Here is a 14,833-nt window from a genome sequence, read left to right on the forward strand (position 1 = left end):
GCAGGATCTCGCCTCGTGGGGTAAGGATGGTTCTAACAAAGGTCAAGAATTAGCCCAGAACTACACAGCAGTGCCTGGTCAATGACCTGAAGAGAGCTGGGACAACAGTCTCAAACATTACCATTAGTAACACACTACGCTGTCATGGATTAAAATCCTGCAGGGCACGTAAGGTCCCCCTGCTCACGCCAGCACATGTCCAGGCCCGTTTGAAGTTTGCCAATGACCATGTGGATGATCCAGAGGAGGCATGGGAGAAGGTCAAGTGGTCAGATGAGACCAAAATAGAACTTTTTGGTATCAACTCCACTCAACGTGTTTAGAGGAAGAAGAAGGATAAGTACAACCCCAAGAACACTGTCCCAACCGTGAAGCATGGTGGGGGAGACCGTCATACTTTGATGGTGTTTTTCTGCAAAGGGGACAGGACGATTGCAACATGTTGAAGGAAGGATGGATGGGGTCATGTATCGCAAGATTTTGGCCACAACCTCCTTCCCACATTAAGAGCATTGAAGAAGGGTCGTGGCTGGTTCAATCATGACAATCATCCAAAACACACAGCTAGGACAACTAAGGAATGGCTCCGTAAGAATCATTTCAAGGCCCTGGAGTGGCCTAGCCAGTCTCCAGACCTGAATTAATAGAAAACCTTTGGAGAGAGCTGAAACTCAATGTTGCCCAGCGACAGCCCCGAAACCTGAATGATCTGGTGAAGATCTGTATGGAGGAGGAGGCCAAAATCCCTGCCGCAGTGTGTCCAAACCGGGTCAAGAACTACAGGAAACGTCTGACCTCTGGAATTGCAAACAAAGGTTTCTGCACCAAATATTAACTTATTTTTTTCTATTGTATCAAATACTTATTTCATGCAATAAAATGCAAATTAATTATGTAAAAATCATACAATGAGGTTTTCTGGATTTTATTTTTTAGATTCTGTCTCTCACAGGTGAAGCGACCTACGATAAAAATTACAGATCTCTCCATTCTTTGTAGGTGGGAAAACTTGCAAAATCGGCAGTGGATCTAATAGTTATTTTCCCCACTGTATTTGTGAGCCAATGTCTTATTCCAGAGGAATCCACATTTTTCTTAATATGTAAATGAAGTGTTAAGATCTATGGGCCGGACATAGATCTCCCTGAGGGGGCGTTACCAGGGTGAGACATGTAAATAAGGAGAGTGGACTGTCAGTCATTGCATGTCTCACACTGGTAACGCCCCCTTTCATTTAAAATAAGCTTTGGAGGTAGAATCTCAGGAAGATCTATGGTCCGGCCCATCGATCCTAGCACTTCATTTACATTAAGAAAAATGTGGATTCCTCTGGAATAAGACATCAGATCGCAGATATGAAGGTGTCACTTTATTCAGCTTCCTAGGACCTACATGCCATATAGACGGCTCAGGAGGGACGATCACGGACAGATTCCCTTTAATGCAGTCGCTCTGTGGGGGTCACTTGATAGTATTTTAAAGGCTCAACAAAAGGTGAAACCTCACAAAGGAGGGTATATCAGCTGCTTTTGATCCCTGCTTTACAGACTTGTTTTAAGATGTGACATTGAACCCCGACCATTAATACGTTTGCAGAAATGGAAGTCTATGATGTAAATCTGCATGTTGTCATTTTTATTTCTATCTGCCAGGGCCCCTGAGATCTGTGCAGCCCTATGTGTGAGCCCTCAGTACTAAACCCGGGCCATTAAGATAGGACCAGTGTTTAATCTCAACATCACCTGTCAAAACCTTGCCTAATGGTGGTGTCTTAATTGGTGGCGGAAATGTCATCTTGTGGGAATCAGAGCACATGGGAGGTTATTTATGGCGGTGTACCTAACATGTTCCACACTAACAATTAGTAAGACTCCAACTTCCTCCAAAATAATAATAAACTACCAGCGAGGAGCGTGCAGATCATTGCTCCTGGGAGCGCATACGTCGTGAGGTAACTGTGTGGATGCTGCCGACTCATGAAAACACAATAAATTATCTGAAATAGGCTGGATGAGGTCCACCTGAAGAGTGAAGTCATAAATACTCGATAGGAGGCTCCTGCTGCTTCTCCCTCTTCCTTCTCGATGTCGCTGTTTTCCAGGAACATGGGAAGGCCACTCGTCTCTACAACAGCTGTCAGATGGGGCTTCTTTGATGTCTTTCCCTTCTTGCCTTCCTCTGTTCTGCTGATACTGCTGTGTATTGCTGTAGAACAGGAGGGATCAGCGGTTTGAGGTCTGCCAGAGATGGGGTCACAGTGAGGCTAATGTCACACATCTGGATTGTGACTTCTTGTAGTGTGGTCGTTTTCATGTGTTCATTTCCCAAGTCAAATGTCTGAAATATCGCGTCAACGAGTGTTCCACAAATGGCCGTGCATCGGGTCATCCTCCGGAATGGTTTCTTCAGCCGCCGTGACCACTTAACCGTTCAGCCTTCTGTCCCCAAACGTCTGTTCCAGCCACTGCTGCACTTCGTGGAGGTTATAGAAGAAAGGTCCTTTACCTCCAAGATATACAATTTTTTGCCTTTGCACGATGCATACTCTTTCAAAGGAGACACCATAGGCAACATTGGCATTATTGTCCATACAGTCAGCAACCACCTGGCACTGTGGCGGGAGGGAGTATTTTTCCTGGAGTTTGTTAGCTGCAGCACATCGGTCTTCTTGGTTTCTGTGTTTTTTTACTTCATAAGAGCCCACACCGGGAGCAGCCCAGCCATCAGAGGGATGAGCTTCATCAATGTAGACCAGAAGGAAATCTGCTACATTGGAAAACTCCTCCACCAGCTTGCTGAAGACTGACAGCTGGCTTATGAAGGGGGGTCATGTGGCTGATCCAAAATTGACCACCAAGGGGCGCTCAGAGCTGGCAAAGTCTAGAAGGTTGCATGGTGCCCCTGGTTTTGCCGAGACGCTACTTGCTTTCTTGCTGGACACATGGATGACACTGGAGTTTGGTGCGTCTCCTCCTAACTTCACCTACAGAAAATGAGAGAAGTGATGACCGTCAGTAACATGTAGTGTAAAGGTAGAAGAAACTGAGGAACAAAAAGGTGAATGCAAATGACAGTACAAGATAACAACCTGGAAGACTGAGGGCAAGAGAAGCGCCGCAGCCCTTATTCTCTTTCCTTTTTCATCTTAGGATAGATTTCTATCAATACTACTCTTTTAGTACATTTATATTTTGGAGGTTGCATCTATTCTTCCCTCTCACCAGTTTTACATTGTGCCTCCCTAGTGATTGTAGTTAAGTTTTATATGAACACTTCACTCCTGAACAGGGTCGGACTAGCGTGTCTGGCAGGGCTGTGGAGTCAGAGTCGTGGAGTTGGTGTCCATTTTGGTGGAGTCGGTATAAAATATATCCATCCTGGCCCCCATGTGTCCAGCCTGCCCCCCATATATCCATCCTGGCCCCCCATATATCCATCTTGGCCCCCATCTGTCCATCCTGCCCCCCCAACAATATGTCCATCGTAGCCCCCATATATCCATCCTAGCCTCCCATGTGTCCAGCCTGCCCCCCAATATATCCATCCTGCCCCCTCATATATCCATCCTAGCCCCCCATCAATATATCCATCCTAGCCCCCCATCAATATATCCATCCTGCCCCCCTTCATATATCAATCCTGGCCCCCATACCAAGATATCCATCCTAGCCCCCCCACCAATATATCCATCCTAGCTCCCCATGTGTCCAACCTGCCCCCTATTATATCTATCCTGGCCCCCCATGTGTCCAGCCTGCCCCCCCACCAATATATCCATCCTGCCCCCCCTATATCCATCCTAGCCCCCCATGTGTCCAGCCTGCCCCCCCAATATATCCATCCTGCCCCCCAATGTATCCATCCTAGCCCTCCATGTGTCCAGCCTGCCCCCCCACCAATATATTCATCCTGCCCCCATATATCCATCCTGCCCCCCAATGTATCCATCCTAGCCCTCCATGTGTCCAGCCTGCCCCCCCACCAATATATTCATCTTGCCCCCATATATCCATCCTGCCCCCCCACCAATATATTCATCCTGCCACCCCATATATCCATCCTGCCCCCATATATCCATCCTAGCCCCCCATGTGTCCAGCCTGCCCCCCCATATATCCATCCTGCCCCCCATATATCCATTCTGCCCCCATATATCCATCCTAGCCCCCCATGTGTCCAGCCTGCCCCCCCATATATCCATCCTGCCCCCCATATATCCATCCTAGCCCCCCATGTGTCCATCCTGCCCCCCATATCCATCCTGCCCCCCATATATCCATCCTAGTCCCCCATGTGTCCATCCTGCCCCCCATATATCCATCCTGCCCCCCATATATCCATCCTAGTCCCCCATCAATATATCCATCCTGCCCCCCATATATCCATCCTAGCCCCCCATCAATATATCCATCCTAGCCCCCCATCAATATATCCATCCTAGCCCCCATCAATATATCCATCCTGCCCCCCATATATCCATCCTAGCCCCCCATGTGTCCAGCCTGCCCCCCCATGTGTCCAGCCTGCCCCCACATATATCCATCCTAGTCCCCCATCAATATATCCATCCTGCCCCCCATATATCCATCCTAGCCCCCCATCAATATATCCATCCTGCTCCCCTTCATATATCAATCCTGCCCCCCATATATCCACCCTAGCCCCCCATGTGTCCATCCTGCCCCCCCCCCCTAAATATCTATTCTGGCCCCCCCTGTGTCCAGCCTGCCCCCCCATATATCCATCATGGCCCCAATGTCCAAGCCTGCCCCCCCAAAATATCCATCCAGGCCCCCATGTGTCCAGCTTGCCCCCCCATATATCCGTCCAGGACCCCATGTATCCATCCAGGTCCCCATGTGTCCAGCCCCCCACTCCCATATTTCCCCCCATTGTGTCCATGATTCAGGCACCCCCATGTGTCCATCCAGGCCCCCCCATGTGTCCATTCAGGCTCCCCATGATCCAGGCCCCCCATTTGTCCATCCAGGCTCCCCCTTGTGTCCATGATCCAGGTCCCCCCATGTGTCTATCCAGGCTCCCCCATGTGTCCATCCAGGCCCCCCCCCATGTGTCCGTGATCCAAGCCCCCCCATGTGTCCATCCAGGCCCCCATTCCATTCTGCATTTACACAGAAAAGAAAACAAAAAACATTCCTCTTACCTTCCTGCACTCCCGGCGCTGTGGGGTGTCCTCTACTTAGATCGTGCGCGCTCGTAGCAGAGGCTGGCAGCTGACTTGCGTGCGCCGTTCGCAGCAGGCGCAAGACGATGACGTCATACACCAGCGACGTTGGACACTCAGCTGAGCTGAGCTTCAGGGGGACATGCGCCGCGGCAGTTCAGCAATGAACGCCCTGTGCGTGCGTCCCTGCATATACTCTGCCTGCGCTTTTAAAGGGCCCATGCTCCTTAAAACCGCAGGCTTTTTTTTTTTTTACATCTCTTCTTTCCCCTCTCCTCTGCAGAAAGGGCCCACTGGGGATTTCCCCGGTACCCCGCCAGGCCAGTCCGACCCTGCTCCTGAATCATATTTAAAGCGCACCTGTCAGCAGGATTGTGCTCAGTAAACCACATACACTGTCTGGTGGGCGACATTTCACTGATGAATATGATGCCTTGATTGATGAAATCTGTCCTGTGGTTTTTGTGTAATCTTTACTTTCAGTTTGGAAATAATGATATGCTCATGCTTCATTGCGGCGTTCTATCTGGTGCTCTGCTTACATATTCATCTGTATACTCTTATGACAGCTCACTGATCGTTCACTGACCGGCCTCTTAATTTTACATAATTCATTTAGTAGTGCAGGGCTAGGTAATAGGAGGCAGGTCAGTGAACGATCAGTGAGCTGCCATAACAGCATGCAGATGAATATGTAAGCAGAGCACCAGATAGAGCGCCCCCCACAGGCCGCCCCGGAGCATCAGATAGAGCGCCCCCCACAGGTCACCCCGGAGCACCAGATAGAGCGCCCACCACAGGTCACCCCGGAGCATCAGATAGAGCGCCCCTCACAGGCCACCCCGGAGCATCAGATAGAGCGCCCCCCACAGGTCACCCCGGAGCACGAGCATATCATTATCTCCAAACTGAAAGTAAAGATTACACAAGAACCACAGGACGGATTTCATCAACCAAGGTATCATATTAATCAGTGTAATGTCACCCACCTGACAGTGTATGTGGTTTACTGAGCACAATCCTGCTGACAGGCGCTTTAAGCATTTCAGTCATGTCAGGGTGCAGCCGATCGCTGCCTGGGACCCAGCCATCAGAAGAATCCCATCAGTCAGATAATCACTTGTATGGCTGATATACAGCCGTACGTGGCAGCGGCCACAAAACAATCAGTGGCTTCTAAACTGCACTCTGTACATGGCGCCTATTCGTCCGCTGACGGATCCATAGGAAAGGCCATCAATTTCAGGTATGTGGGGGGCTGCCACCCCACCAATCAGATAAATGAACAGGTCACCAATTCTTAAGAGGATTGTGCAAATCAAATGCTCTCTAATGTGGCAGGTAAAAAACATCAAATATTTTGTTCCTTCTGGGGATAAGTGGCTCCAGGTGAGATCTGTGACGGCCTTTATCCTGTGTGTATGTCAGTGGGGTAGGCTGCCGCTGATCATCCGTCAGTGTGTATGTCAGTGGGTTAGGCTGCCACTGATCATAAGTGTGTATGTCAGTGGGGTAGGCTGCCGCTGACCATGGGTCAGTGTATGTCAGTGGGGTAGGCTGCCGCTGACCATGGGTCAGTGTATGTCAGTGGGGTAGGCTGCCGCTGACCATGGGTCAGTGTATGTCAGTGGGGTAGGCTGCCGCTGACTATGGGTCAGTGTATGTCAGTGGGGTAGGCTGCCGCTGATCATGGGTCAGTGTATGTCAGTGGGGTAGGCTTCCACTGACCATGGGTCAGTGTATGTCAGTGGGGTAGGCTGCCGCTGATCATGGGTCAGTGTATCTCAGTGGGGTAGGCTGCCACTGACCATGGGTCAGTGTGTATGTCAGTGGGGTAGGCTGCCACTGACCATGGGTCAGTGTATGTCAGTGGGGTAGGCTGCCACTGATCATGGGTCAGTGTATGTCGGTGGGGTAGGCTGCCGCTGATCATGGGTCAGTGTATGTCAGTGGGGTAGGCTGCCGCTGACCATGGGTCAGTGTGTATGTCAGTGGGGTAGGCTGCCGCTGATCATGGGTCAGTGTATGTCAGTGGGGTAGGCTGCCACTGACCATGGGTCAGTGTATGTCAGTGGGGTAGGCTGCCACTGACCATGGGTCAGTATGTCAGTGGGGTAGGCTGACGCTGTTCATGGGTCAGTGTGTATGTCAGTGGGGTAGGCAGCCGCCGATCATGGATCAGTGTGTATGTCAGTGGTGTAGGCTGCTGCTGATCATCCGTCAGTGTGTATGTCAGTGGGTTAGGCTGCCACTGATCATAAGTGTGTATGTCAGTGGGGTAGGCTGCCGTTGATCATGGTTCAGTGTGTATTTCAGTGGGGTAGGCTGCCGCTGATCATGGGTCAGTGTGTATGTCAGTGGGGTAGGCTGCCGCTGATCATTGGTCAGTGTGTATGTCAGTGGGGTAGGCAGCCGCCGATCATGGGTCAGTGTGTATGTCAGTGGGGTAGGCTGCCGCTGATCATGGTTCAGTGTGTATTTCAGTGGGATAGGCTGCCGCTGATCATGGGTCAGTGTGTATGTCAGTGGGGTAGGCTGCCGCTGATCATGGGTCAGTGTGTATGTCAGTGGGGTAGGTGGCCGCCGCTCATCTGTCAGACTGCTATTAAATCTCTGCTGCGTGTGTCTGTGTTCTGTATTGGCAATAGTCTGAGCCGTTTCTCTCCACAATAGTCTTATTATTAGCTGTGGACGTGGAAACGTGGCCTTTAATTGGCTCCAACTGTGCGGATATAATTCCGTGTATTAAGGCTGAGGCCAGAGCTCTCATCAATGCAGAACATATTATTAATGTTTTACACTACTGGTTCCCACGTGTAGGTAGATGAGTCTGGGTGACAGATGTTACGGGGCTTTCTGTGCTGCGCACACTGCCCCATCGTCCACCTGTAGAACGGCAGTATACCAGGCGTTACGGGTAGGGCTGTGGAGTCGGTGACCATTTTGGTGGAGTTGAAGCCGGGATAAAATGGGCTGACTTCTAAAATACACTGCTCAAAAAAATATAGGGAACACTTAAACAACAGAAAATAACTCCAAGTAAATCAAACTTCTGTGAAATCAAACTGTCCACTTAGGAAGCAACACTGATTGACAATCAATTTCACATGCTGTTGTGCAAATGGAATAGACAATAGATGGAAATTATTGGCAATTATCAAGACACACTCAATAAAGGAGGGGTTCTGCAGGTGGGGACCACAGACCACATCACAGTACCAATGCTTTCTGGCTGATGTTTTGGTCACTTTTGAATGTTGGTTGTGCTTTCACACTCGTGGTAGCATGAGACGGACTCTACAACCCACAGAAGTTGCTCAGGTAGTGCAGCTCTTCCAGGATGGAACATCAATGCGAGCTGTGGCAAGAAGGTTTGCTGTGTCTGTCAGCGCAGTGTCCAGAGGCTGGAGGCGCTACCAGGAGACAGGCCAGTACACCAGGAGACGTGGAGGGGGCCGTAGGAGGGCAACAACCCAGCAGCAGGACCACTACCTCCACCTTTGTGCAAGTAGAAACAGGAGGAGCACTGCCAGTGCCCTGCAAAATGACCTCCAGCAGGCCACAAATATGCATGTGTCTGCACAAACTGTTAGAAACCGGCTCCATGAGGGTGGTATGAGGGCCCGACGTCCACAGATGGGGGTTGTGCTCACAGCCCAACACAGTGCAGGACGCTTGACATTTGCCACAGAACACCAGGATTGGCAAAGTCACCACTGGCGCCCTGTGCTCTTCACAGATGAAAGCAGGTTCCCACTGAGCACATGTGACAGATGTGACAGAGTCTGGAGACGCCGTGGAGAGCGATCTGCTGCCTGCAACATCCTTCAGCATGACCTGTTTGGCAGTGGGTCAGTAATGGTGTGGGGTCGCATTTCTTTGGAGGGCCGCACAGCCCTCCATGTGCTCGCCAGAGGTAGCCTGACTGCCATTAGGTACCGAGATGAGATCCTCAGACCCCTTGTGAGACCATATGCTGGTGCGGTTGGCCCTGGGTTCCTCCTAATGCAGGACAATGCCAGACCTCATGTGGCTGGAGTGTGTCAGCAGCTCCTGCAAGATGAAGGCATTGAAGCTATGGACTGGCCCGCCCGCTCCCCAGACCTGAATCCGATTGAGCACATCTGGGACATCATGTCTCGCTCCATCCACCAACGTCACGTTGCACCACAGACTGTCCAGGAGTTGGCGGATGCTTTAGTCCAGGTCTGGGAGGAGATCCCACAGGAGATCATCCGCAACCTCATCAGGAGCATGCCCAGGCGTTGTAGGGAGGTCATACAGGCACGTGGAGGCCACACACAATACTCAGCCTCATCAGGAGCATGCCCAGGTGTTGTAGGGAGGTCATACAGGCACGTGGAGGCCACACACAATACTCAGCCTCGTCAGGAGCATGCCCAGGCGTTGTAGGGAGGTCATACAGGCACGTGGAGGCCACACACAATACTCAGCCTCATCAGGAGCATGCCCAGGCGTTGTAGGGAGGTCATACAGGCACGTGGAGGCCACACACAATACTCAGCCTCATCAGGAGCATGCCCAGGCGTTGTAGGGAAGTCATACAGGCATGTGGAGGCCACACACAATACTCAGCCTCATCAGGAGCATGCCCAGGTGTTGTAGGGAGGTCATACAGGCACGTGGAGGCCACACACAATACTCAGCCTCATCAGGAGCATGCCCAGGTGTTGTAGGGAGGTCATACAGGCACGTGGAGGCCACACACAATACTGAGCCTCATTTTGACTTGTTTTAAGGACATTACATCAAAGTTGGATCAGCCTGTAGAGTGTTTTTCCACTTTAATTTTGGGGGTGACTCCAAATCCAGGCCCCCATTGGTTAATAAATGTGATTTCCATTGATGATTTTTGTGTAATTTTGTTGTCAGCACATTCAGCTTTCTACAGAACAAAGTATTCAATGAGAAGATTTCATCATTCAGATCTAGGATGTGTTATTTGAGTGTTCTCTTTATTTTTTTGAGCAGTGTATATAATAACGTGGGTTCAGTAGTTCAATGCAGAATGTGCTGTAAGGGTATGTGCGCATGTTCAGGATTTGATTGCAGAAATTTCTGCATCTCTTGGCAGCAAACACGCTGCTGCAAAAATGTGTGTTTTATCGCGATTTTGATGCGATTTTGTACAGCAATGAATGCACTTTTGGATCTCAATAAACATATTTGAAAAAAAAAAACCAAAACCTGGGACATCCCTTTAACCCTTGGATTACCGTCAGACCTGGGGTGAGTATACTGGTTAATTTAAATTATTAAAGAAGGTGTCTGTTGTATTTCAAATAAAGTGTTTTACTCTGTGTGTTTATCTAACTCTTTACTTACAGGTTTGTTTAGTAATGAGGGTGTTTGGTTGACACCTTTTCATCACTAAACAAAGGGCTTGGTGTCAACGACAACAAATCTCGTAAACCCTAATCCAATTAGTATTAATTCCCATTCATGTCATTTCTGGGGCAGCTGAGAGTTGCTATTTTTAGCCTAGGAAAGGCTCATTAGGCCAACATGTTCCCTGGCTATTAATAACAGCTCACAGCTGTCTGGTTAGCCGCTACATCCCCACGATCAGCAATCAGCAGCGCTTTGGACACAGCGTATTTTAGCTGTGTTCTAATGCTGTACTTGTTTTGTCAATACATGCGCATCCACCGGATGTAATGACATTTCAAATCGGTCAAAATCTGCAGCACGCTACAGAAATTGACATGCTGCGGATGGGTTTGGGTATGTGCCCACGATCAGGAAATGCGGCGGGTTTGAAGATGCGTGTTTATGAAGCGTCAAACCTGCAGCGGCCAGATGTTACAGCATAGAAATCCCATGTCCACTATGCGTGCATCTGAGGTTGCAGATCACCCGTGGACAGTGACATCCGGCACGTCTTTCAGGACTGCAGCATGTCAAATTCACTTGCGGAGTGGCTAGTCTCCGCAACAGAAATTTGAACACTAAAATGTATTGAATGCGGTAAATCCACATGGTTCAGTGAACACATGTAGATTTACCTGCGCTCAATAAAAAAAATATGCTGCGTCCAAAGTGCTGTTACGTCTGTATCATGGGCACAAATGAGCCTAAAATAAAAAAAAATGGCGTGGGCTCCCGCGTCATTTTCATAACCAGTAGAGGGAAAACCGACTGCTGGGAGCTGATATTAGTAGCTCAGCTGTTTGCTTAGCCTTTACTGGCTAGATTACAGGGGGACCCCAGAAAAAAATTGAAGTAGGGTCCCCCTATAAAATCTAACCAGCAAAGGCTAGGCAGACAGCTGCGGGCTGATATTAATAGCCAGGGAAGGAGCCATGGATACTAGCCCCTCCGAGGCTAATAATATCAGGTCTCAGAGGCCCCAGAACTGGCGCATCCATAAGATGTGCCAAATCTGGAGATTAGCCTCCGCTCTTCCCAATTGCCCTGGTGCAGTGGCAAGTGGGGTAATAGGGTTGGGGTTCATGTCAGCCTTGTATTGACAGCTGACATCAAGCCCAGGTTAGTAATGGGGGCATCTATAAGACACCCCCATTACTAACCCCGTAGTAAGGTTTTTGAAATAAAGACACGGCTAGAAAAAAGTTTTTTATGTTAAATAAAATTCCACATGGATTAATCTTTTATTTAAAACGCCCAATCCCCGATGCCCTAGTCTCCTGTAAGAAACAAAAAAAACAACCATATCCCTCACCTGTCCGCTGTCATGATGTAATCCCAGTGTCTAACGACGATCACTTCTACAGCAGCCGCATCAGCAATCAGTGATGTGACTGCTGTAGAAGACAGCACTGTATACACTGAAATAAGTGTAATCACTCCTATCACTGTATAGTGTTGAGCTGAAGGACTGAGGTCTCTTGAGTTCCATCAGCTGAGAGCTTCGATGACCTCACTTACTGCCTCAGTGTTGCGTAAGAATATTCACACGTAAGTGAGGTCGCCGAAGATCTCAGCTGATGAACTCTGGTGAACTGCATCCCAGCAGCTCTGCGCTATACACTGCTGGGAGCGATCGCGCTCCCGTCAGTGTATTGCTGGGTGATCAGATCGCCATGGGACACTCTGGGTACAGCGCACAGATGAGAATAAGGTGTTTTTTATTTTAATATTGATTGATTGATTTTTATTTATTTTTTTAACAGCGCACAGGCGCCGGCTGAGGAGACTACTTCTTCCCTCAGCCGCACCTGTTCCCACTATTGTCAGCAGGAGCGGCAGTCAGATGATGGGAGGAGTAGTCTCCCACGGGCAATTCTTTGCGCGTTTTTGCCACGTTTTTGACTCACTTACTTGACTTGAGTCAGTCAAATACGCAGCAAACATCTGCAGCAACAAGTCCGCTAATATTTTTATACCTGCATTTTTGCTGTCAATTTGACTGACTCCATTCAAGTCTATGGGTGAAAAACGCTGCAGAAAAGAACAAATAATTCACATGCTGCAGATTTAAACACAATGACAATCCTGACAGGAAAATTCCTGGTAATGCGCACTGCACATCAGGATTGTCATTGCATTAGCTGGCACACGGATTACCTAGCGTTTTTGGTGCATTTCCAAGCGGAAAAAAGAACGCGAAAACGCAGCCTAAATGTTTTCAAAAGAATTTGGGAAAGTTGTGAAATGTCCTATGAATGTCTGTTCTATTCCTGAGTTCAGGATCTGGGCTTTTAGTTGAGATGAATCTGTGCTGCACTTTATGTACACGCTCCGTAGTGAGGCAGTGCTGTGAAGTTGGAGTCGGAAGTCAGGAAAATTGAGGAGTCGGAGGTTTGGCTTTCCGACTCCACTGCCCTGGATATGGGGCCGTCTGTGCATTACACGTTGTCACTATCATGCGCCTGTAGGAAGGCAGTATACCAGGCATTACAGGGCCCACTGTACAGTACACGCTGCCTCCATCATCTGCCTGTAGGAAGGCAGTATACCAGACATTACAGGACCCACTGTACAGCACACGCTGCCCCCATCATCTGCCTGTAGGAAGGCAGTATACCAGACATTACAGGGCCCACTGTACAGCACACGCTGCCTCCATCATCTGCCTGTAGGAAGGCAGTATACCAGACATTACAGGGCCCACTGTACAGCACACGCTGCCCCCATCATCTGCCTGTAGGAAGGCAGTATACCAGACATTACAGGGTCCACTGTACAGCACACGCTGCCCCCATCATCTGCCTGTAGGAAGGCAGTATACCAGGCATTACAGAGCCCACTGTACAGCACACGCTGCCCCCATCATCTGCCTGTAGGAAGGCAGTATACCAGACATTACAGGACCCACTGTACAGCACACGCTGCCCCCATCATCTGCCTGTAGGAAGGCAGTATACCAGACATTACAGGGTCCACTGTACAGCACACGCTGCCCCCATCATCTGCCTGTAGGAAGGCAGTATACCAGACATTACAGGGTCCACTGTACAGCACACGCTGCCCCCATCATCAGCCTGTAGGAAGGCAGTATACCAGACATTACAGGGTCCACTGTACAGCACACGCTGCCCCCATCATCAGCCTGTAGGAAGGCAGTATACCAGGCATTACAGAGCCCACTGTACAGCACACGCTGCCTCCATCATCTGCCTGTAGGAAGGCAGTATACCAGACATTACAGAGCCCACTGTACAGCACACGCTGCCCCCATCATCTGCCTGTAGGAAGGCAGTATACCAGACATTACAGGGCCCACTGTACAGCACACGCTGCCTCCATCATCTGCCTGTAGGAAGGCAGTATGTCAGGCATTACAGGGTCCACTGTACAGCACACGCTGCCCCCATCATCTGCCTGTAGGAAGGCAGTATACCAGGCATTACAGGGTCCACTGTACAGCACACGCTGCCTCCATCATCTGCCTGTAGGAAGGCAGTATACCAGACATTACAGGGCCCACTGTACAGCACACGCTGCCCCCATCATCTGCCTGTAGGAAGGCAGTATACCAGACATTACAGGGCCCACTGTACAGCACACGCTGCCTCCATCATCTGCCTGTAGGAAGGCAGTATACCAGACATTACAGAGCCCACTGTACAGCACACGCTGCCTCCATCATCTGCCTGTAGGAAGGCAGTATACCAGACATTACAGAGCCCACTGTACAGCACACGCTGCCTCCATCATCTGCCTGTAGGAAGGCAGTATACCAGACATTACAGGGTCCACTGTACAGCACACGCTGCCTCCATCATCTGCCTGTAGGAAGGCAGTATACCAGACATTACAGGGCCCACTGTACAGCACACGCTGCCTCCATCATCTGCCTGTAGGAAGGCAGTATACCAGACATTACAGGGCCCACTGTACAGCACACGCTGCCTCCATCATCTGCCTGTAGGAAGGCAGTATACCAGACATTACAGGGCCCACTGTACAGCACACGCTGCCTCCATCATCTGCCTGTAGGAAGGCAGTATACCAGACATTACAGGGTCCACTGTACAGCACACGCTGCCTCCATCATCTGCCTGTAGGAAGGCAGTATACCAGACATTACAGGGCCCACTGTACAGCACACGCTGCCTCCATCATCTGCCTGTAGGAAGGCAGTATACCAGACATTACAGAGCCCACTGTACAGCACACGCTGCCCCCATCATCTGCCTGTAGGAAGGCAGTATACCAGACATT

At 49.8% G+C, this 14,833-nt stretch overlaps 1 protein-coding gene across 1 annotated transcript in view; it reads right to left on the bottom strand.

Annotated features, from left to right (window-relative positions):
• Window positions 1-1,103: 1,103 nt before the first annotated feature.
• DIO2 (iodothyronine deiodinase 2) overlaps window positions 1,104-14,833 on the bottom strand; it is a 106,255-nt gene continuing 92,525 nt past the window's right edge. Inside the window, exon 2 of the mRNA XM_073638148.1 lies at window positions 1,104-2,983. Within this exon, the coding sequence (XP_073494249.1) occupies window positions 2,423-2,983 (561 nt within the window). The 3' untranslated portion in view covers window positions 1,104-2,422. The remainder of the gene's footprint in view (window positions 2,984-14,833) is intronic.

This window comes from Phyllobates terribilis, unplaced genomic scaffold (assembly GCF_046119375.1).
Source record: "Phyllobates terribilis strain yellow unplaced genomic scaffold, ASM4611937v1 Scaffold_7__3_contigs__length_470593459, whole genome shotgun sequence".
Taxonomy (NCBI): Eukaryota; Metazoa; Chordata; class Amphibia; order Anura; family Dendrobatidae; genus Phyllobates; species Phyllobates terribilis.